Below are 24,379 nucleotides of genomic sequence, written 5' to 3'. Positions count from 1 at the left end.
ATAGGGAGCCCAGTACTATGCATAAAACATTATAGTTGGGGGCCCTGTTACAAGTTTTGCATTGGGGCCCAGGAGCTTCATGTTACACCTCTGGATAGAAGCATTACTTGGTTCTAGCACTTCAGACTAAACAGGCAGTGCAGTCCCGGAGTTACAGGAGCTATTGTAACGTGATCACAATTCAGGGAACTATCTACACCTGCTTCTTTAAAGAAATGCGTCCCTGAACACGGCAAACCCACATCAAACGTTTCAGAGGCATTTAGTTCCACAGAGCTACGAACGAGCCCGACGGCTCCGGATGTAAACAGCGCCTACATGAAACGCAGCTTCACAACCAACAATACCTGCTGTAGGCGGACGGCCCTGTTTAATCCTATGTTTTCAGGTCAGTTCTCTAGATTCGTATTTTCGGAGAGCCAGTCTTGGAAAATGGTCAGTATTTTCATAAAAAGTCCCGATGCAAATATCTGGGTATCATTAATAAAGGTCAGAGGTCAACCAATGGAGAAGCACAACTCTACTCAACAAACTATAGGGACATACAAACAGCAGAAGACGTTCTTCATAAGAAGACCCAAAACAACCTTTCTAGTTTCCAGACTATGAGGGGAACATCAGCTTAAAGGGGTGGTCTCGCGAAACCAAGTGGGGGTATACACTTCCGTATGGCCATATTAATGCACTTTGTAATGTACATTGTGCATTAAATATGAGCCATACAGAAGTTATTCACTTACCTGCTCCGTTGCTAGCGTCCTCGTCTCCATGGTTCCGTCTAAATTCGCCGGCAGCTTGCTTTTTTAGACACGCTTGCGCAGTCCGGTCTTCTCCATTCAGCACGAGCCGCTTCAGTGTGCTCCCCGCTACAGCTCTTCTGCGCATGCGCAGACGAGCTGTCACTGCTCGGGAGCGCGCTGGAGCGGCCATTCTGTACCATCCTCTGTTAGAGGAAGGTGCAGAGCTGCCGAGCTGTCCGGAGAAGCCGCCCAGCTGTCCCACTGTCCAGCTGTCCTGGTAAGTGATGGGTCGGGGGGGCTGCCGCTGCGCCGGGCTGCGCCGGGTGGGGGGGGGCTGTCGCTGGGCCGGGGGGGGGGGGCTGTCGCTAGGCCGGGGGGGCTGCCGCTGCGCCGGGGGAACTAGCGCTGGGCCGGGGGGGGGGGGGGGGGGGCTGCGCCGGTTACCTTCTGCCTGGCGATGGGTGACAGGTCGGCCATGTTCATTCCTGGGGTCCGGTCGGCGGCTGCGGGGCGTCTGGTTGCCATGGAGACACAGCTGGTAGCGTCTCGGGAGCGCGCACGTCGGGCTACAGCAAGCGATGCGAAAAGAGCTGGCGGCCATCTTGGGAAAAAGTTTTATAAGTTGCTGAAACGCTGGAACGGTAAGTAGAAACCAGCTAGGAAAGTAATTTACAGGGGTAATTAGTAATGTATGTTTAATTAGGGGGACTGGGCAAAAAAAAAAATTCACTGCTTCCTCGAGACATCTCCTTTAAGAATGGGTGACATACCTGCACCATCCGCTGATGGCTTCCAGCATCACAAGGTAAGCACTCAGGTGTCAACTGCCTGGAAGCGGTGTCATTACGGCAGAAAGAACCTGTCCAGAGCAATGGGGCAAACACAGGGTTTGTCTGGTTTAGAAGACCAATTCAAGCATTCTATTGGGGTACAGTCACTAGTAGCATCTCCAAACCACAAGGACATTGTTTTACCACAAATTAGCACACAGTTTTCAAATTAATCGCTTCTGTCCGAGTGGTTCTGCAGGTACAATTCTGATTTACCTATAAAACCACGCAGGAATTAATATACTGTGGTTTTCAGTATAAAGAAAAAAATCTTGCTGAAAAGCGTGCGCATCTTTTGGTTTGATGTCAGGAGGGTCCGGCAGCACCAGACCCCTCTCACCGCTTCCATAATGATCAGGCACAGTGCTTTTGCACTCTGATCATTAGGACCACCAACCCGCCACCAGGAAGTATGTAGTTTACCTCAGTCTGCAGCTCTAGTCCAACCGCTATCATCAGAGAACACTGATCTGACCCTTCCTGCATACAGGATATGTAGTAATGCAGACGTCAGAGGATCTGAATATCAGCGGCAGCTGAACCGGAGCTATAAAAGGTCAAGTACTTCCAACTGGGGTTGTTGCCCAGTGGGAGGTACAGGGGGCACTATTACTATTGGGGGCATAATTACTGTTGAGGCCACTGCAGCTATCCAAGTCCACTTGAAAATAAACCGTCCACTTCTTTAGCCCACCAGGGAAATTTTAATTAGTATGAAATATTTTTTTCCCCTGGTGTCTAAACCTGGGTGCATCTTATAGAGTGAAAAATACGGTATTTGAAAACCATAGTGCCACCGACCCAGTCCAATAAAACAAAGCGATGACCGCTGAGCCAACCAATGACCGCAATGGTCACGTATGCACGAATCTCTGGCAACAGCTGAGGTCAGTGATTGGCTGGAGAGGTCATGTGAGCAATGAACCCAATTGCAATGTCATCCCTGTTGCAGCAGGAACCAGAACAGAGGAGACGGGGTTAGTGGTGCTGTGTTTGGGGGCTCCAACTGGCTAGAAAAGAGACCGTCCTTCTGCGGAAGACCCAATGGTACATAGTCAGCTCACTGATGTCAATGAATATCATACAATGCATCATTTCGCCTGCGGGGGAGCTGCAGGGAAATCAAACACTTGCTGTCAGGTACCCCTACAGATCTCTGGATTTTCTAACTGAGGGAAAACCTACAAATCAACTTATTTTTTTGGATAAACCTTCCAGAAAAAAAGATTTTCAAGCCATGCAAATAGGAATTAAAGCGAAGAGAATTTGGCATCAACAGTATGGATGTGCGTTACACAATGCAACATCCTTTGTCTAGGTTGGAATTATTAAAGCACCCCCACATTTCAGAACGATCTGCCGTGTGAACCACAACCATCTGGCCATTGTATGACTTTGTAGGCCATGTCTGTAATTCTCAGCTCTAGCAGGACCTCCGCATGAGTCGCCTTTTCCCTCTCCTCTGCTCTCCATAGATTTCAATGGGCAGCATGACCTCACTCACTCTTCATTTCCTTTATCAGTCATGTTATCTCTCTTACTAGAGACATATTTTACACAACAGGCAGTGAACAGCAAATTCGAGGTATTTTTTCAGCACAAATACATCATTTTAGGTAAATCAAGTCATCTGCATGTTTTCTACATGTTACATTGACTATAACATAGGCGCAAGTTGTTTGAAAGTAGTTTAGGCCGCCTGCACACAGATGGGTCAGATTATGCATGCGGGATCCGACTCTGTGCCCAGCCGCTGACCCTCGCGCTTCTGTATGCAGTCTTTCAATCGGCGCTGCGAATGTGCCGTCCGTCGTGCCTGCGCACATGCGCAGTACAGATAATGCCATGCGGTCGCCAGGCGATGACGCAGATCCCGTGTCTTAGTGACCATCTGATGGCCGTTCTACACAGAACGATTATTGCTCAGATCCTCGCTGGATTGTGTGTATCTGAACGATAACCGGTCAGTGTAAACGCTGCCAGCAATCAGACGGATCATCCGTTCGCTCATCGCTTGGTTTTGCAGGCATATAAATCAAACGACAATCAGCGTGTGCGAACAGGCAGTCCATCTATAAACGACTGCCTGTTCACTGTGGATGGAGGCGGGCGGCCGGAGCGATCTCTGCATGCTCCGCCTCCAATCACAGAGTGATCCTCGTTCCTATGTGAAAGTACTACAGCAATTCTTGCTGGCCGACTTGACCCGTCTACTAGGATCCCAAGAGTATGCTTGTATGGCGGCGGCGATCAGACAACCCAACGCAGCTTCTCCGCAGCTTCCAGATAACATAATCAACAGCAATATAATACCTATAAATAATAAAACCCCTTTTGCCAAAATTTGCCCGTCCGGCTCTCGCCGACCCATTAGCAGTCAGCGGTTCGCCAACATAATAACGCGTTCCCTCGAAGAACAATTATCAGGACAATCTCAGTATTTCGCCGGCAATGGAGATCAGGTTTTCATTAGCGCTGTGATTTCTCCATCCATTCGCAGTAATTCTGCCCAATGCGGACTTCAGGGCTCATTCAGCCCGAGACGCTGGGAAGCGTGAACCAATAATTGAATGTAACAGGCTCCCCCTCTCCTGCAAGGAGCCGCCGAGATCTCAGCTACAATGAAGAATTTGTCAAGGTGACCTTATATTCCTGGCAGCTGCAGGCGTCTGCAATTCAACAGAACTCCAGGTTACTGCAGCCAAGGAACTGCTGACCACGGAATACACGCGGCCGCTCCGCGACAGCTCTAGGTGGCCGTCATTTATACGTAGGCGGGAGACTATACGGGCAAACCGTGTGCAGCCACAGAGAGGTCTAGATGCTACAAAGGGGGGCAGAGGAGGCAACTGTACCCAGCCCGGGCGCAAGGGGGCCCAAAGACCCCCCGGCCACATAAGACATCAGTATTATAAGTATCACATAGCAGGAGGGGGTCTTGTCACAGTTTATTCGGGTCATCGCTCGTCTTCAGGACATCACATCAGTCTTATGGCGGAACGAAACAGCGCCAAATGGATTGCACTGACTACAATGGAATCCGTTTGCATTCCAGCCAGATTTCCGCTTTGTTACAGGACGCAGTGCAGCACGCTGCGCCATTTCATTCTATTTTTAAATGGAATTCAGCAACGGATGAACCTCCGACGCCGATGTGAACGAGACCTTACAGGTTTTTTGGGGTCAAGTAGCACGCTCACGGATTTCTGCAAACTCATTCAGATGAGTGGGACAACTGCAGCTGTGTATAGAGACATTCCAATTTATGGGGTTACAGATAGCAAGAAAAATAGTTAGGAAAATCAGACCACTAGGTGGCGCTATAACTTGCTGTATTAGAGTGCTGACCAAATGTAGAATAGAATGCGGTGGTTATGCAGCCTGAAAGTCATTAGAATGTAGTCTATTCATTTACTAGTATTGCCAGAAACATGTGGTAGGATTGGCTGTATGCTGCCAGGCCATGCCCACCTGCTGCGGCCAACTGTAGCGTGATTTACCAGCCGAGTCGTGCAGCCAGACAGGCCGTGTGTCTCCAGCTTCAAAGTCAGAAACGGTATCGTTCCTCCTTAAGGAGACCGCCTAGAAGGTATAAGGAGACTTAAAAGGCAACTTGTTCTTCTGGGAAATTTATGCAAATGAAATCTGGAACACCACCTCTATAGCGCCACCTATTGGAAAGCAGCATTCCTGCAAGTCAATGTCCGACCATTTAATATGCCTCGGAATATGAGCCAGAGTCTTGTCCAGAAGGAAAAGATGACCGTCTGTCTGTACTTGGTTATCGGTGGGCAGTAGGTTGCTGGTTTGGCTTCATCCTAGGAGTGGAACAAGAGAAAAATGAGAAGCGCCAAATCCAGAACTGTGCCCGACAGACGCCAAGCCCCATGATGGGGTCAGTCAGGCTTCCAGGATGCCCCCTGGATGATATAGCGCAGCATGCTGTAGATGTTCATCAAGGATTTTATGCCGGCTCTGCGTTGGAAACGCCAAATAGAACCTCCAACACAGAAGTGGATGAACCCTTATAGCTCGGCCGCACCTCAACATCAATAACCTACATTTGCGCTCCTGACGGTTCTTGATTTCTCATCTGCACAGTATTTCCCCCGTTAAGCGCAGCAGTTTCTGCCTCGGAGCTGCAAATGAGCTAGTTGTAAGCAGTTGTATCAGAGAACAGCCTCGAGTCCGAGAGGCAGAGACATTGTATCCCGACGCTTCCTCTCTGTGACCGGAGGCGGCACCAGATGCAAATTACATTTGACCGCTTTCAATGACATGAAAGTTGTAGTCAACTGCTGGACGCAACTCAAGGCATTCCGATGGAAAGCAGCGGTGGAGTGCCAGCTCTTGGGCCTCGGCCAGACATAGGAGGTAACACACATGTATAAAGTAGTGTCACGTAACGCCCTCTACAGTATATGCAGTATACTAAAGCCCATCTGCCCCATGCATGGCAATAGTGCCGGCCTTAAAGGGAACATGTCACCTCCTTACAGCAACACAAACTAAGTTATGGGGTGGTGGCAGGGAGCTTGGTGATGCATTATATATACTCATCCGTTATGCCCCTCGCTGAAGATCGCACGCCACACGAAAATCTGACTTCACAGATGGCTGCACTCTCCCATGGACTCATATGGTCAGAAGTGAAAAAAAAAAAAAGCAGCAATATAAAAGCTGCCCTAAGAACCAATGACTGTCGGCCGTGTAAACAGGCAGTTGCCCATTTATCACCGACTGCCTGTTTGCTGTGAATGGAGGCAGGTGGCCGGAGGAGATCTCTGACCCACTCCATCTCCATTCAGTAAGTGATCATCATTCCAGTGTATAAGCAGAGGAGGAGGGATAATCGTTGGGACAGATGGGACAGCTGTCAGCGCTTCAGTGCCCGACCGACAGCTCATGTAAAAGTATCCTAAGCCTAGTAATAGTCTGACGCTTCCTGTTCTGTAGAGAAAACGTCTCAGCCGTCATCTCTACATCACAGGCAGGATTACACTGAGAGGGGACACCTAAAAAAACTACAAAATCAGAAACAGAAAAAATTAGAAAAAAACACAAAAAACCTGAATATTCATCCTACCTGGTCCTCATTAGTAAAGTAATGAAGGTGACGCCTTCCCTTTATTAGATCGTGTCCAGTGCAGATAAAAGCCTCCTGGTCTTTGATGTCCTTCTCCATCTTCCAGGCCACAAGGGCTCCTTGTAAAAGGATATTAGAGCGCGATTGTTTTAGTGCCGCCGTAAATTCAGGTGTGAAGACATAACGCAGCAGAAAGCATGAGGAGTGGATGGAGGCGGCTGGTAGATATGAAGTCGTCCCACCCGGATGAACCTCCTTGAGAACAGCTGCTACATACTCCACACTAATGCCTTCTGCTTGTGTGGCAAATGCATTATGGAAGGTCAATCATGGAGGCTCTTGGGATGGAGACGTCACTATGACTGATATGTAAACAGGGTCTTCACAGCCCCCCACATACATCACTGACCGAGGAACAGGTGGATTTGGGGTCCGTGCAAGTTGGCGTTCAGGTGTGCAAACAAATTGCTGTTTTCTTGGGATACAGGATGCGGATAGAAGCAAGAAAAGGAGATTTAATATCAATTGTAAGACAGTTATGATGGATGGTAAATCTCCTTTTCTCGCTACAGTTACACTTTTTTTTTAATCAATGTGTTTTTGGAAATAAAGACTTTTTGTAATTGGCTTTCATAAAAAATTTCTGATTGTTTTATGAAAACGGTGTTCGTCTCAGCGGAGTCTTTGTATTTTCAGCGGCGGCTTCTTCTCACTCCGCAGCAGACATCGGAGATGCAGATACATACGCCATTCAGCCAATTCATAAATCCAGCCTCTATAATGCGATAGCTGTTGATTGGCTGGCAGCGCTCGACAACCAATCACAGCCTTCGCATTGGTTCATAGAGCGCTGCATTGATTGGCTCTCAAGTGCTGCCAGCCAATCAGAGCCATTGCTTCCTGGAGGCGGGATTTATGAATCCCGGAACCAGGAAGCGATCTCCTGTCGATGACCAAGGGCTGCAAACAAGTGCGATAGAGCTCCGGAGATCAGTATTGTTTTTTTTTTTTTTTATGTAATGCAGCTAGGGCAAGCACGGAACCGCACCCCCTCCCCCCAGCTAGAAATTGGCTCGAAGAGAAGGGAGAAAAAGTGGTATTACAGCTCAGTGCCATTCACTTCAATGGAGCTGAGCTGCAATACCAGATACAACCCGAGGATGGCTGTGGCGCTGTTTCTGGAAGTACTCAGTCTTGTGTTGCTAATCCTGGAAGCCCCCTTTAATTCAAACTTGTTGAGGAGTCTACTCTGTCTGGGATTAGTAAAGTTATTTGTTAGCAAGAAGGACGTCACAAAAACTGAACTATTTCAAAAAATTTCCACGGAGAATCATCTGAAAGCTCAGAGGACAAAAAAGCCAAAAACATACAAAGTGGTAAAACAGGTGGAAACAAAGTCCTCGTCTTTCCATGTTGCGTAATCTCATTCCAGAGAGAAACTGCAGCCAGTCCTCCACTAGAAGACGAGAGCAACGCCTGCGGGGGACGGTAGTGACAAGGACCCCCGGGTCACCTTCCATGCCAACTGCCTGCTCCAGGAATGCAAGAGGGTCAAGTGCACAGCATGGCATCCCGGCCTCCGTAATTTAACCCTTCCCTGACCCTGTGGGCCAAGTACTATTCCCCACTAATGGTGTATATAGGGTTAACATCTGGCAGATTAAAGGCTCATTGCCTATGGTGGCTCTGTGTCATACACCCTGCTACACCTCGCTGGCCGCTGCCCACGGCCTTGTCTACGGGCATAGTCCTGGTCACAGTTAGTGAGGCGACATTCACAATACAATAAGACTGACAGGAGACGTCTGGCAATGAGACAAGTGAGAGCGCTGAATGGGGAGCGTCGTTACTACGAGATGCATTCGTGTTCTGAGGTCTTGGGAATAGAAACAAGGGACACATTCTAGAAGATGCTGGTATTCTCCTGGGAGGAACGAGATAGATGACAGCATCGCCCGGCGTACAGAACCCACGTGCCAGCGGCCGGGGATAGAAGCGCATTCAATACTTAAAATGGCGACCTTCACGTTCCAAGAACAGTGTGTAATCGTCCATTCCAAGTGACACCCATCAACATTCATCATCAGTTGAGTCAGACATGCAATGGAGGGGTCATGGATATAAAAATGTGTGCTCATGGGTGCGACAGATCTAAGGCGGCCGAACATCAGGTCAAAATGGACAAAAGAAGCCTTGGCCATGCACCGGCCGGTCCGACAACATGACTGTGGAGCAAGCGGTTATGGAGGAGCGCCGATTGACTGGGGAAGAGATTGTCTGCCAAGTCAACATTTTCGTAGGATCTGTGCACGCCATCCTGCATGAACACTGGAAGATGCGGAAAGTTTCCTCCAGGTGGGTGCCACGAATCCACTAAAACAACGCTCCTACCCATCGGCGGCCCTCAGTCAGTCAACATGAAAACGACTTTAAAGTGGTTCCTTCTGCTCCCTACTCACCTGACCCTGCACCCAGCGCATATTAGCTTTTTACACCCCATCTCCACACTATTCACAACGTGATTGGTTGTTCGGGTTGGCCGATTCCCGGTGATTGGTTGTTCGGGTTGGCCGATTCCCGGTGATTGGTTGTTCGGGTTGGCCGATTCCCGGTGATTGGTTGTTCGGGTTGGCCGATTCCCGGTGATTGGTTGTTCGGGTTGGCCGATTCCCGGTGATTGGTTGTTCGGGTTGGCCGATTCCCGGTGATTGGTTGTTCGGGTTGGCCGATTCCCGGTGATTGGTTGTTCGGGTTGGCCGATTCCCGGTGATTGGTTGTTCGGGTTGGCCGATTCCCGGTGATTGGTTGTTCGGGTTGGCCGATTCCCGGTGATTGGTTGTTCGGGTTGGCCGATTCCCGGTGATTGGTTGTTCGGGTTGGCTCGAGTAGAGGTGAGGTGTAAAAAGCTAATATGCGCGCCCAGCGATTTTTGCCTTTTTCCAACAATGGAGGACGCTCTCCATGGTTGCACGTTTTCCAGTTGTGCCGCACCAGCAATTTCCCAGTAAGCAAAAGGGGGCGTTCCCAGCGGCCGTGCAATTGACATTGTGAAAACCGTGTACATGAAGAGGGAGATTATGTTGAGATGTGACAATACTTTCAGCTTTCTGGGGCAAGTAGTTTTTTTAGAAAAAAAAAATTAGTAGACTTTAGAACTCGGATGCACCTCGTCGTTCTCATTCATGCACACGATCCAGAATTTGAGCTCTACTGGATATGGTAATTTATCACCAGATGGCCGATTCAAGCTAAACTCGTGGTGCCACCAAATGTCAAGGTAGCCTCTGAGTCTTGAGACTGGCCAAAGACATACACCAACCCACTACGATGCCCGCTCAGCTTCGATATAAGGAGACAAATGGCTGTCGGACACATCTAAGGCTGCTTATTTTGGAGGGGTTTCAATCCAAAAGGAGACATTGAGGCAATTAGGTGATCACCATAGACGCAGGCTTTCTAAAAAAAAAAAAAAGGATTGTCCTTTTTAGAAAACCCATTTTCCAATACCCCACTAGGGGTCCCCGGTTCACAATCCGCAGCTACAAAGAATATCACGCACCCTGGAGGACCCAACAAGTCCAAAGCTCACGCGGACAGCCACTGATGTCAATGAAAAGACTGTGTAATGCTTCACTTTGCCTGTGGAGGTGCTGTAGTAGAAATGAACAGTTGCTGCCAGTCCCTCCATAGATTACAGGTGACAACCAGGGTATTAGCAGTTGGATCATCTCACCATTCGGGACCTTTCTAACAAATAAGTCCGCAGTGAAGTTGGATTTTTTGCAAGCTACGGGTCATAGTCCTGACTCCTTGACTCTTATCGATTTCCTTAAGATTAGGAGATCACAGCGATCTTTGGTCATGTGACCCATGTCGCAGCCAAAGTTACCACATAGCTCTACCTTCAATGGACAACTGGATGTCACCATTCCTTTTGTCAGCAGGATGCGTCAGCCAGATACTGTCACTGATTGGACAAGGTCAAAGCGTGTTGGGATGCACCCCATTCACAAGGGCAATGGTAATCCCAGCTGTCAATCCATTCGTACATTTCCAGGAGGAGTAACAGAGGGACAGCACAATACAGAATTCTAAGGAATAATACTCCAAAATGGTTAGTTCATTGCATAGTATTTAGTACAGCAGACAAGTCCGGGTTGCAGAAGGGTTCTCATTATAGCGAAAAATAAGTACATGGCGAGTGCGAACTTTAGGTAAAAGGTTACTGCATTTAAATAGGGAGCGGCAGACGAGACACGCGGGGCCGGGCCTCTCAATAGAAGGGATTTGTTTAGATCAGCATGAATATGGCTCTGTTATTTCTAAATGACAGTATTAATAAACCCTTCAGCGAGCTCGCCGGCACAAAGAGAGTCAGTTTTCACTATCATTCAAACACTGCGCAGAATAAGCCGCTCATTGTCTGCTTCACCCAGATCACAGGGAAAACCTGGATCCCGGCGAGTCCTGGATGCGGCTCCCAGGTGATGGAGTCTATGGGATGCCATCCACCTCTGCAGTGGTGTCCGGCAGGGGATATACGCTCCTTGCGGGGTGCAATGACTGCTGCGCCAGCACTGGAGGTTATCTGCATGCCATAACCCAGCATCAGTGCTGCAGCAGCGCTCATACACTCCAACTGTCACTTCTCTATGCCACGCTTGGGTCCAGGATGCTGAGATATGGGATGCTATATGACAGGGTACAATCACCAGGGATTCTGTTTCCCTGATTAGCGGCTCCAAAGGAGTAAGGACGGATACACACGGCCGAGAAAATCGCGTGAGATTTGTACGTTGCGAGGCGCATAAATATGAACCCCACTCTTTTGAATGGGGTTATACACGAGCGATGTTTTCTTGCATGGCGTCACGATGCGATATTATGCAGGAAACATATTGCAGCAGGTCCTATCTTCCTGTAATATTGCCCATCATTTTTAATGGGGCCCGCAGCAGCACCGCCGGCCCCATGGAAAGCAATGGGAGGACTCCGCACACCTCTGTCATGGCTGTGACAGCCACGCTGGGGGATGCCCTTCATCCCCGCAACAATGCGAGGCTGTTTTCACATTACAAATGCCTCGCATCCATGGAGCTTTCACATTGTGGCAAGTGAGGTATCAGGCGTGATTCACGGCCCAATATCGCCCTCGCTCGTGTGAAACTAGTTTTACAGGAGCAAAAAATTGCGTTTGCGGGGTCAGCTGCATAGTTTCGCAGTTGCGGTCCAAGTAGTAAGGGAGGCCCCCCAAACCACAGCGGTCCAAGTAGTAAGGGAGGCCCCCCCAAACCACAGCGGTCCAAGTAGTAAGGGAGGCCCCCCCAACCACAGCGGTCCAAGTAGTAAGGGAGGCCCCCCCAACCACAGCGGTCCAAGTAGTAACAGAGGCCCCCTAACCACAGCGGTCCAAGTAGTAACAGAGGCCCCCCAACCACAGCGGTCCGAGTAGTAACAGAGGCCCCCCAACCACAGCGGTCCGAGTAGTAACAGAGGCCCCCCAACCACAGCGGTCCAAGTAGTAACAGAGCCCCAGCCACAGCGGTCCAAGTAGTAACAGAGCCCCAGCCATAGAGGTCCAAGTAGTTACAGAGCCCCAGCCATAGAGGTCCAAGTAGTTACAGAGCCCCAGCCATAGAGGTCCAAGTAGTTATAGAACCCCAGCCATAGAGGTCCAAGTAGTAACAGAGCCCCAACATAGTGGTCCCAGTAGTAATAGAGTCCCAGCCACAGAGGTCCAAGTAGTAACAGAGCCACAACATAGTGGTCCCAGTAGTAATAGAGCCCCAGCCATAGCGGTCCAAGTAGTTACAGAGCCCCAGCCAAAGAGGTCCAAGTAGTAATAGAACCCCAGCCATAGCGGTCCAAGTAGTAACAGAGCCCCAACATAGTGGTCCCAGTAGTAATAGAGCCCCAACATAGTGGTCCCAGTAGTAATAGAGCCCCAACATAGTGGTCCCAGTAGTAATAGAGCCCCAACATAGTGGTCCCAGTAGTAATAGAGCCCCAACATAGTGGTCCCAGTAGTAATAGAGCCCCAATATAGTGGTCTCAGTAGTAATAGAGCCCCAATATAGTGGTCTCAGTAGTAATAGAGCCCCAACATAGTGGTCCCAGTAGTAATAGAGCCCCAGCCATAGCTATACAGGTAGTAATAGAGCCCCAGCCATAGAGGTCCAAGTAGTAACAGAGCTCCAACATAGTGGTCCAAGTAGTAATAGAGCCCCAGCCATAGTGGACCCAGCAGTAATAGTGCTCCCCATAGTGGCCCAAAGCAAAGCATAACAACTATTATCTCTCACACACACACACTATGGTTTGGTGGTCATATATTCAGCTCCGCATAACTATTACAACAAAAATTATATAAACAAACGCCCTGTCAGACTCAAATGTTTATTGCATCAGACTATGAAGAAAATCAACGCCACTCCATGACTGGTCAGACCGCGTGCGCCCGGGTGCAGACAGAGCCCGCCCACGTGCGCCCGGGTGCAGAGCTACATACTTGATTCACTGTGTATTAGCGCCACCCTAATATACTGAGCGCATTCTGTATGCATAGTATATACACCTATCTTGATGAACAATGGACACACAGCAGCCATTTGGACAGATTCTGTCTATACAGTAAATCCATCAATCCGGCATCTGATAATCCGCTACTTGTTTTCACCACAAAATTGCAATGTAGAATTTCACAAGACCAGATGCAGAAAACGCAGCAGAAAGGCGGAGAATGTGTGTCCTGGCATTCTCTTCAGCATTTCTCTTGTGGATCTTCTCTATGCTTTATGGTCTTTACGTTTCTTCTACACGAGACCATCCGGCCCTTCAGCACCCGACGATCATCCCAGCGATCATCGCTCAGTGAAAAGAGGCGGAGCGGCTGGAGATGGATTCCACCGCCTCCATTCATAGGCCAATCGTCAACTGAATGACAACTTATCGTTCAGCGTTCAGTCGGCATTTACGCTGAACGATTATCGCTCGATGTAAAGGGGCTCTTAGGCCGAATACACGGCAGCCCTGTGAGGCGCATCCTGCCTGACAAAAAAACGAACTCTACAAGACAGAAGTGAAACACAAATTAACAAAAAGCATGCTTTCCCGTCATTTCTGTTTCACTTCCGTTTTTCAACACTTTAAACCAATCTGTTCACCAGGTTGCAGCGATTCGGTCTTCCTCGTCTCCTGCCCGCCGCGCCCGCTCAGATAGAAAACCCCATACAAAAGCGGAGAGAAACGATGGATGACAATGTCACCGCTTCCGTTATTTTTCAGTCTTGACTACAACGTTAAAAAAATAAAATAATCCATTTTTTGTTCCGTTCTTTGAACCAGAAACAAAAGTGCAGCAGTCTGCGCCTTCACTCCAGAGGAAATGTAACCCTTTCCAATCCACTGTCCGACGTCTGAAGACATTCTGATTGAAGGCTGTAAAGCTCCAATGTCGGAAGACGTCCGGCAGGGTATTCTTACTGTATATTACTGGCCGCTCTGCTGTCAGGGGGCCTCTCCAGCAGTACTGGCTGTAGCCAGCAGACGGCACCATTGTATAATGGCAGAAAGAGAGAGCCCCCTAGGAAACCCTGAATCCAAAATTGGATTGCAAAGGGTTAATAAAAACCGGAATATAGATAGAAAATTGACAAATCGGAATGAAACTGAAGGTCTTCAGTTTCAATGTATTTCTATGGGCAGGAAAATTGAAACTTTTTCCCGTTTTGCTGCTTCCGCGACAGAAAGCGAAAACGCCAGTGTGAAAAGGCCCTAAAACTGTCCGATAATCCAGACTATCTAATGCCAGGTCCAGTGGGTGCTGGATACGTGAATTTTATGCCTGCTATAACGGAAGCGCCATGAGACAGCGAGCTGGTAGTATTTCCGGATATTCTGGATTATTTAGCATTTATGAAAAGGCAAATTAAAACACAAAAGTGTGGATAATTATAGGGTTAATTCTCCAGTAATCACAAAAATTATCTGCATTTTACTTGGTTGTTCTTTCCAAAAAAAGCACTGAATTTTCCAGATTACTGGATGCCGAATTATAGGAAAGCTCCTGCACATACATATATACTCATAGACATGCGGCTGTACATCGTATGCAGTTGGGAAACATCCAAGTCCACAAAGACAGAGAGTTATTCTGTATCTAGAATGCAGGAACCAGAAGCAAAACAAACAACACAGGATACAAAATAGTGTCAGAATGTGATACATTGTATCTCTCTGCATCCTGGGCACTTGACTCAATGCACAAGGCTCATAGACTGTCATGTTTGGGGTCATTTCTGGCAGAATGGTCGCCCGGCGGACTTCATGACGTCTTTCTAATTAAATCCAGCAGTTGTGTATCCAGTCTGAAGTCAATGACAGGGAAGTGGAGGTGTCTGGGATCTGAGCTCTCTGTGCAGGAGGTTGGGGAGCTGAAGGTCTGGAGGAACCTCAATAGGTCTGGAAGTGAATGGCTGGGAAGAGATGAATGAAGGCGGCTTCTGTGCACCTAGTGGTGGGAGGTTTTCTCCAGCCTGCAGCTCCTCAGCCAGCTTTTCATTGCAGCAATGCAGAGCCGCCATCTTCCCTGGATCTTAATCTTCCTTCAGTTTAATTCTTTTATCTGGTGCCTCTTTTATACCCACCCAAAAGGAAGAGCCACAGAGAGAGCGAGAAACAGAGACACCCCCTTCAGGCGACTAATTATACATCCACCTAGAAATCCAAAAATAAGTGCCCCCTACAACATATGCTAATAGAGCAAAGCCAGGGGGCATCACATAGAATAGACCGTGTACAAAGTGCCAACTATTCAGACCATTGATAGGACTTGTCCTCTGTGTGCCAGCCAGCAGCGGGCATAATACACAACACAGCTTTGATGTCTCAGACACCCAGACAGAGGAGTCTCTACAGACATATAGTGCAGAACACCCCTTCATGACCAATAATATGCACCATATAGAGGAACCCATCACTTTATGCCTTGTACAGACAGCTGGCACAATAAGGGGGCAATGCAAGTGCCAATCAGATGCAGAACTTTCACAACAGCCAAATACCATGAAATCATTATAGGCTTTGCATTGGAAACAGGGATAGTAATAATTAATGTGAGGTGGAAAGAGAAGAGAGACAAGTGATGGGAAGGAAAAAAAGCAGGAGGGGGTAGGGGAGTGGGAGACCCCTGTAGGGGACGGATGGCATCTAATAGGGATGAGACGAAATAGATGCCACCATGCAGCACCCTAATGATGCCCATAGCAAGCAGAACCCAAGGGCAATCCCACAAGCAGGCAGTAAGAGGTTAACTGGAAAGAGACAAAAGGTCATCTATTGCGATGGATGGGACTAGCCCGGCTCATATAGGGTTAACAGCAGCCATGATGCAAGAATGAGTTAACCTGCAGATTCCCTGGATGATTGTAGGGCAGAAAAAAAAGGGAGGGGGCACCACAGGGGTTAATAGTGGCATCACAAGGGTGAGGGCACCACATCATACGTGAGCATGGCATGCAGAAATGGAGGTAAACAAGTCAGCAAGAAAAGGACAGTAAAGGGTTAATAAGAATGAGCTTGGGGGGCACAGGGGGTGAGGGTGGGGGGCAGTTAGGGGCATTATCGTCCTCAGAAATCCTTTTAATGCTATAGAAGGAGGGGGCAAGAGAGATAACAGATGGGGGCATCATAGAGTTAACAGTCAAGTGTCATCTATGGGGGGAGGGTTATCAGTCATCAGGTAGAAGCCCCCTCAAAGGGCTGCAAGGCATTAAAGGGACAGTCAGTACCCAATGCATGCGAAAACAAGGGGCATTAACCCTTGGGATGGCACATGAAGGGCATCATCACATCCAGCAATGCTCCAGAGCAGCAGATCCCCAGAGTGATCACACAACAAAGGGAAGCAAGGTGTGATCCGGCATTACATCACTGCTGGCTGCTCCCCCCTCCCTTTACCTCTATAGACAGCGCGCCGGCGGCCAGGAAGAGCAGCGTTACGGGGGGCAGCATGGCTGCAGCGGCTGCGGGTGTCGTGGCCTCCGCCGTCGGGTGTGATTTCCTGCGGGCTGCTGCTGTGGAATGAGCCTCGTCCACGGGAGGATCACACACTCACGGCAGCCTGCGTCAGCTGATCCTCCCCCGTCCGCTGGAGACCCCTACCGGCCACACCGAGGTACTGCAGCTGCCTACACTACAATGGGCGGAGGGGAGGGGGGAGCTGTCACTGCAACTTCTACTGCAATCCAGTGCTACGGGCGGATCAGAGGACACTGCACTGAATTGTGTCATCATAGTGGCAGTGGTGCCCAGAATGTGCCCACTGGCATACTGTAGTATGGTAAAGATTATAGTGAAGACCTATGGAGATGGGCAGATGGCAAGAACTGAAAATACTAATTCCAAAGTCAGTATGGAGAAAAGTAGGGGGGATGGCAAGACTACTGTGGTGAGGGGTGCCCCCAGCCCACCCGGGCACCATCATAGCCCACTCCCAACTTCAAATTTAGTTTTTGGACTCTCAGAGGGGGCACATAATTGTCTGAAGGCTGTATTTTGAGGTCATAGATTTCAATGGGAAACATCACATGGCACTCGCATGTACATCGCATGTCATGTGATTATGAAAGGTCAGTCAGAAACGCGCCTTGTGCTGAATTAACTATTGTCAAACAGGAAAGTGAATCTTAGCTCCCCCGGTACACAGTGGGTAACCCTTGGTAAGAGCGATCCCGCCGGCACCCGCTGTCCAGGTTTGTGTGTAAATGGTCTTTATGTCCACAATCAGTGGAGACGTCCAGAGAAGCAGATCGGCTGTCGGGATAACCAGGAGCCGCAGCCAAATGCCCAATAGAAAGAAAAAGGCTCCCCGCGCTCAACATGGACGAGTCCAAATGGGTTCTTTTTATTGCAACGCGTTTCGGCATAGAAATGCCTTCCTCAAGCAATACATAAAACATACATACAGTGATATACATCTCGGGGGTCACCTACATATGGGGCGTCTGTCTCTCGTACCGCTTGGCCCTCTGTGATGTCATTCACAGAGCGCCGAGCGCCGAAACGCGTTGCATTCAAAAGAATCGATCTGGAATAGTCCACGTTGATTGCGGGGAACTTTATTTCTATTGGGCGTGTGATGTGATGAGTTTGACGATCCCCTTGAATCCAATGGGCGATGCGCTCCGAGGGAATAGAACATGCAGCGCGTTTTTACCTCCCAGCATCGCTCATCTGTATAACTCCGTTCAAAAGAATGGCGTTCATAATCGCGCTCGTGTGAATGTAGACTTGTAATGGAAAAACCCATCGCACTCACGCGGGATGCGGGGGAGATGCAGGAGATAATAGGCAATTCTTCAACAAGAATCATCCCAACATAACAGGACGTGCTGCGATTCTTTTTCTGGACTATCGGTTTGTGAGAAAAATCGTTCATGAATGCAACAGGGGGCACAAGAGCTTACAATCTATAAGGAAACGGGGGGGGGGGCACAAGAGCTTACAGTCTATGAGGAAATAGGGGGGCACAAGAGCTTACAATCTATGAGGAAACGGGGGGCACAAGAGCTTACAATTTATGAGGAAAAAGGGGGCACAAGAGCTTACAGTATATGAGGAAACAAGTGGGGGAATTACAAGAGCTTACAGTCTATGAAGAAATAGGGGGGAGGGGGTGGGGAGTTCACTGGCTATCAGTTTCTTCCAAAACGTTTTCTCCCATATGGATGCCAGCCAGGGTGCCCCCTTAATACACCTCAACCATGATGTTGTGGGTTGGATAATCCATATGGAGGAACCGATGGGAAGGTTCAGTCAACCATGAAACATGATAGTTTGCATTGAAATAGACTGGGTTGAGGTACAGGACACAGCTGCAGCCATAATATGGCACTGAGCCACTGCCCCTTCATACTGCTATAAGAGTGACAGCCCTACACACAGCTGGAATAGTGCGTTACACAAGATTTTATTTTAGTGTTATTATGGTTCATAACGGACTCCTAAAAGCAGTCAAAAACAGAAGTCATCAGTTCAGTGTGTATGTGTGCGGAGGAAGGGGTGTGTGTGCGGAGGAGGGGAGTATGTGCGGAGGAGGGGAGGAGGGGGGGGGGGGGGTTAGCAAATGTATGCATTCATGTAAGCTTGAGAGAAGAGAACTGCCAGCTTTACAGAAGTATACGTTCCCATGTAAGCTAGAGATAATGTAACTGCCTCATCAATTGTGACTTTTAGATTCATTTGATGACTATTGCTGGGTTAGGGATACCCAACCCCTCGGTCAGATGATGATTGGATGACAGCGGGGGGGGGGGGGGGGGGGGGGGGAGGGGGGGGGGGGTCTCTGCTCCTGAGCAGCTTGTGCTACAATGTGTTCTTTTATGTATACCTTCTACTGAATAAAGAGCTTCAGAGGAGGAAGCCAATCTTGAGACGCCACTTATATGCTTCACGTTGTATTCTTCCCCGATGCATCTTATATACAATTTGGCGCACCTGATTGATAAGGCTCCGATATCCTCTGAGTATCACCTAAATTAAGTGATTACTCCAACACTGTCATGATGAATGGACCTAGTATGTAGTACCAAGCGGTAGAGCAGTCGGTCTTCTACGTGCCTGGTAGCTAAACATAAAGACATATAATCCCCAGGTTGGCGCAGGAGAAGAGGCGACCACATAAAGAGAGACGCTTCTCCTGGGCGAGGGTCACTGTGGCATGTTTGGTTTACAACTTGTGGACTGTTGATCTCTGTAGAAATGGTCAGAGCCCTCCCCGGAGCGGACAGAGGAGAGGGAACAGGTCAACTGCTGACTCAAGCAAACTCCACAGATGTGAGATCTAAGTAAACCCACTCCTTGTCCTGTACTTGTGCCACCCACAGCAATGATAATGAGCCCAGGCTGAGCGTCCAGCTGTAGTGACCGTCCTATGATGTAATCATTCATACAGATCCATGAGGTCACTCAGAGGCATTACCTGTAGCAGGACCCCCCTACCATGTGCCATTTATAAAACTGGAGGCTTCTCCTGCTGCATTTGAGCCCCGTCAGTCACCTGGAACGTCTGCACCTCCTATAGCTAACACACAAGATGTCTATAGGATTTGGCTGGTCTCAGACGTGATTTGGGTTGTGTGCACAAGGCCGTACGACAGATCCATGTTGTATGTCTCCATAATAAGATGCCAGCCTCCTCTTGTTGGCTCCTGCCGCACCTCCATGGGATTCTGATTCAGTTATCACTGCTGGTCCTCTTTGCATAGAGACATTCTGATGAGTATCCATGCTGATGACATGCCAGAGGACCAAGGGGGGCAATTTCTATGCACAATTTATGACCCACCAAAAAATCTTTAGAATACACAGTCCTAGTAGAAGTACATGGACCCCTGAGCAAGAATCAGCAGCAGTACTTATTCGCATATGTTAATACTTAGTGGGGCTCCATTGGCCCTAATGACATCAGATACTTGCCGTGGTATACTTTCTACCATGTTTGATACACTTGAGCTGGTATTTCCCTACATTCATCCTGCAAATGTCTGGTGAGTTCTCTCAAAGAAGATGAACGCTGTTCATATTTCTTGACCCGACGTTCCAGTTTGTCCCTACGATGTTCAGTTAGGTTCAGGTTGGACTTTGTGCAGCCGGTCCAATTGTGGGACATCCATATCCTCAAACCAATGTAAAACAGCGTTGGATTTGTGACTAGGCATGTTTTGTTGGAAGCATGGCCGACTATTCCCAGAGTATGTGTCAGGGAACCAGGGTCCGGGTAGTGGAAGTCCCTGAAATTGCCCGCAACTCCTGTCCCTACCTACTTGTTCCCCTGGGCAAAGCCCCAGGGCAACAGTCCCTAGACTCTCTAGGGATGCGGGGCGAGGGGTCAGACTACAAACAAACACTGAGACAAACAAACACAAAGGCTGGTCAGTCAATCCGGGCCGGCAACAGGAGGGTACGCAGTACAAGGGGTTAGGCGGAGGCGAAGTCAGGGTCCAAGCAAGTCAAACAGGGAGTTCAACAAAATCCAAAGACCGCAAGTGCAGCAGAAGACCTGACATACACTGGGGGAAGGGAGACTGAACGTTTAAAGGCTGTCAGAACTCCCGCCCCGGCAGCTGATTGGGGCAGGGGAGCCTGACAGCAACAGGAGCCAATCACAGAGTGCTGGGGGAACAGCCACCAGTGCCTGCCAATGACAGGCAGAGGCCCAGACATCACCCAGAGAGTCCAGAGCAGGGATCCAGACATAGTGCAGCGAGTGCAGAGCAGAGATCCAGACAACAAGCAGCGAGTGTAGAGCAAGCGCACCAAAGTGTCATGGTAACAGAAACCCGGTGTGGGGTGGAAACCCGCCACATCCCCAGAACTCAGCTAACTAGGCGCACGCTCCATGCGCATGGGAGCACGTGCACCGGATCACGGCTACCAGGGGAGATCACTGGGCTCCCCTGCGTCGCACCCCCGCAGCTCGGAAATTAGGACCAGTGCTGCAGGCACGGAGACCCTGAGAGCCGCCGGACCTGATAGTATGGCTACATTGTCGGCAGTGCATTACTCTCTAGAGTGGCAAGGTCCACTTCTGTGTTCAGGGTTCTTGTCGCTACAACCAATGGACCGAGACCATGCCACGTAACACACCCCCAGATCATAATGGAACCTCTGCTGTACTTACCTGTTGTCAGAACACGCTCAGGTAAAAGGTGATCCCCATGCATCATCCACACCCAGGTAGGTCCATCTGATGTGAAGATGGAGTGGCGGGATTCATCACTCCATAGGACGTTCTTCCATTGCTCAATCGTCCAATGACGATCCTTGTACTATTGTAGACGGGCCGATGCATCTTTTTTGGAAGAACTCACCAGCCATTTACAGAATGAATGGAGGGAAATAATAGCGGAATTATATCAGATGTTAGTACAAAGTATCCCACAGAGAGTATCCGATGTCATTAGGGCCAAAGGAGCCCCACTAAGTATTAATCTCTTAACACCGTAGGACCTTCATTCACATCCCGGGTGTGCAGGGTTTATATGGATCACAAGCCGATTCCGCTCCATACAAGGCGGGTGCCGGCTGTCAATGATAGCCGACAGTTGTCTGCAACAACTACGATCATCACTAACACTGATCAGCCGTTAACACACTAAATGCCTCTGTCAGTTTTGACAGCAGAATTTAAATAGACCGATCATTGTTCAGGGGTTCAGAATGGCCACCCTGCGATCGCGGGGTGCCATTCGGTTGCCATGGCAGCCGGGGGCCTTCTAAAGGATCCCATGGCTGCCATGAATAAATGCCTGTGGTAGCCTTCATGGACTACCTGCCAGAATGCGGTATGATGTGAGAGTGATCAAACAATGGGGACTAAAAAATGTAAAAATAAGTAATAAAATTAATTTTAATTAGTAGAAAAAAATAAAGGAAGTTTAAAAAAAAAACTACTTTTTCCCATACTAATAAAAATAATAAATAATAGAAGCATATTTGGTCTCGACTAGAGATGAGCGAACGTACTCGGATAGGCACTACTCGTCCGAGTAATTTGCTTTATCCGAGTACCGCTGTACTCGTGCTGAAAGATTCGGGGCGCTCCGCTGCTGACAGGTGAGTCGCAGCGGGGAGCGGGGCAGAGCGGGCGGGAGAGAAGGAGAGAAAGATCTCCCCTCCGTTCCTCCCCGCTCTCCCCTGCAGCTCCCCGCTCCGCAGCGTGTCCCGAATCTTTCAAGACGAGTACAGCGGTACTCGGATAAGGCACATTACTCGGACGAGTAGTGCTTATCCGAGTACGTTCGCTCATCTCTAGTCTCGCCGCATCCATAAGGGTGGTTTCACACTGGCGGAGAAATCGCATGATTTTCGCATGATGTGAGAGTCAGCAAAAAAAGCAGATTATAAAACCAACGATTGACAACGGCTTCCTTCCCATCTGCGATGTTGAGAGATAAAAAAATTGCGGCGTGCTCTATCTGCGATGTGCGACTTTTTTTTTAATCTCACGTGTTTTTCCTACAGAGCCTGCTTTTTATCGCATTGCGACGCAACTTACTTGCTTAACATTTAAAATTAGACAGCCCTATTGAATTCCCAAAAAAATTGCGGCAAAAAACGTGCCATAAAAACGCGTGAAAAAATCGGGAGCGGCAGCAATGATTTTGCAAAAAAAAAAGCGGCGCTGATGCTCAGAAATCGGGGTAAAAAAAGACAAGGTAGTCCAATCTATCAAAGTACCAGATTATTTATCATCGTCAGAAAAAATAAATAACGCCAGAATTGTGCATTTTTGTCACACCGTCTCCAAGAAAAACGTAATAAAAAGTGATCGAAAAGTCACAAAAAAACTCCAAAATGATACTAATAGAAACTTCAGGACGCACCACGGAAAAAAGAGCCCTCGCGCAATTATAGTGACGGAAAAATAAAGAGGTTATGGCGGTCAGAAGATGGCGGCAGAAAATAATTACGTTTTTTTCCAAAGATTTTTTAAAAGTAGATTTAGTGTCATGTCATTTGTGCCGCAATGTGTACACCCTAGAAACAAGACCCCCCCCACCCCCACCCCCCCCCCCCCCCAAGATGGCAGAAATGCGTTTCTTCTTCATTTCACTCCACTTAGAATTTTTAAAAAATTTTCCAGTAGATTACGGAGTACATTGTAAAATCTAAGCCGTTCCACAAGAAGCCCTCAGATAAGTATCCAAATGGAAAAATACAAAAAAGTTAGGATTTTTTGAAAGTGAGGAGGAAAAAAACAAAAAGGAAAAAAAAATGGCCACATCCTTAAGGGGTTAACATATGGAAATAAATACCACAGAGGGTTCTAACCCGCGGGTACTGTTAGTGGCAGGCCATACCTGGCATAATAGGCCCTGTTACAGGACTGCATCAAGATGGACAGCGGCTCGCGGCAAATAATGCGCTGGAGGCCCGACATCAAGTAGCTGAAACCGCCTCCCCATCAGTTCTATACATTCGGGGATACGAAAGTGTTGCAAATGTAACTTAAAGAGGTCGCCAGATTCACGAAGAAATACTTGGCAGCGAGTGACACTATCAGTTCTTTGTAAGACAAGCAAACAGTCTGTGATACACAAGACTTACTGCTACTAGAATCTGTGACTTAAAGGGGCCTTCCAGGCAATGCCCGCTGTCAGTGCCAGGATACACCAGGGGCAGAGGGGACGCTGCTGCTCCGACTCCTGCATAGTGTCCGGCACTTGTAATTGCAGGCTGGGGTCTCACTGAAATCAATAGGAGCTGCGCTTGTAATTACAAGTATCGGCCACTACACAAGGGTCGGAGCAGCGGCTTTGCTCCGACCCCGATGTTTCCCAGCTCTGACAGCAAAATCCCTTTAATCCTCCAGTAAGCATAGAGTTACTCTTTCTCTCATTTCTGAGGCGGTGGAACACGAGTTTATAGTAGACATCAGACTTCTCCACAACACCTTCCCCGACCTTATGAGGGTTTCCCAGTAGACAGAAACTCATTGATTGGAGTTCACAGGCTGGCTATCGGCTTCTGCATGTATGCCGTGCCAGAGGGCCTGGTACAGAACCCAGATGGCACCTTCTTCTCTCTTGAACAAGCAAGGCCATGTTAGGGGGCCTGGTACAGAATGCCCACCGGCTGCTGCTCCTTCCTTCTGGCATCCTCTGCCCGGTCCCCAGAACCTTCAAGACCTTTCAGACATGTGATCTCCTATCACAAAATAG

The 24,379-nt window shown here is 48.7% G+C and overlaps 1 protein-coding gene across 4 annotated transcripts in view; it reads right to left on the bottom strand.

Annotated features, from left to right (window-relative positions):
* The window catches only part of APP (amyloid beta precursor protein), a 272,009-nt gene extending 255,220 nt beyond the window's left edge, over positions 1–16,789 (bottom strand). For 3 of the 4 annotated variants that reach the window (XM_066599089.1, XM_066599090.1, XM_066599091.1), the window contains exon 1: positions 16,614–16,788. In XM_066599089.1, coding sequence (XP_066455186.1) covers positions 16,614–16,667 — 54 coding nt within the window. In that variant the 5' untranslated portion in view covers positions 16,668–16,788. Of the gene's footprint in view, positions 1–16,613 lie in introns of all 4 variants that reach the window. The other variant, XM_066599092.1, reaches the window with a different exon arrangement.
* Positions 16,790–24,379: the final 7,590 nt, after the last annotated feature.

The sequence above is a fragment of the Eleutherodactylus coqui genome, chromosome 4 (genome assembly GCF_035609145.1).
Source record: "Eleutherodactylus coqui strain aEleCoq1 chromosome 4, aEleCoq1.hap1, whole genome shotgun sequence".
Lineage (NCBI taxonomy): Eukaryota > Metazoa > Chordata > Amphibia > Anura > Eleutherodactylidae > Eleutherodactylus > Eleutherodactylus coqui.
Note: the sequence above shows the minus strand (reverse complement) of the source record. Positions and strands in the feature narration are given on the sequence as shown.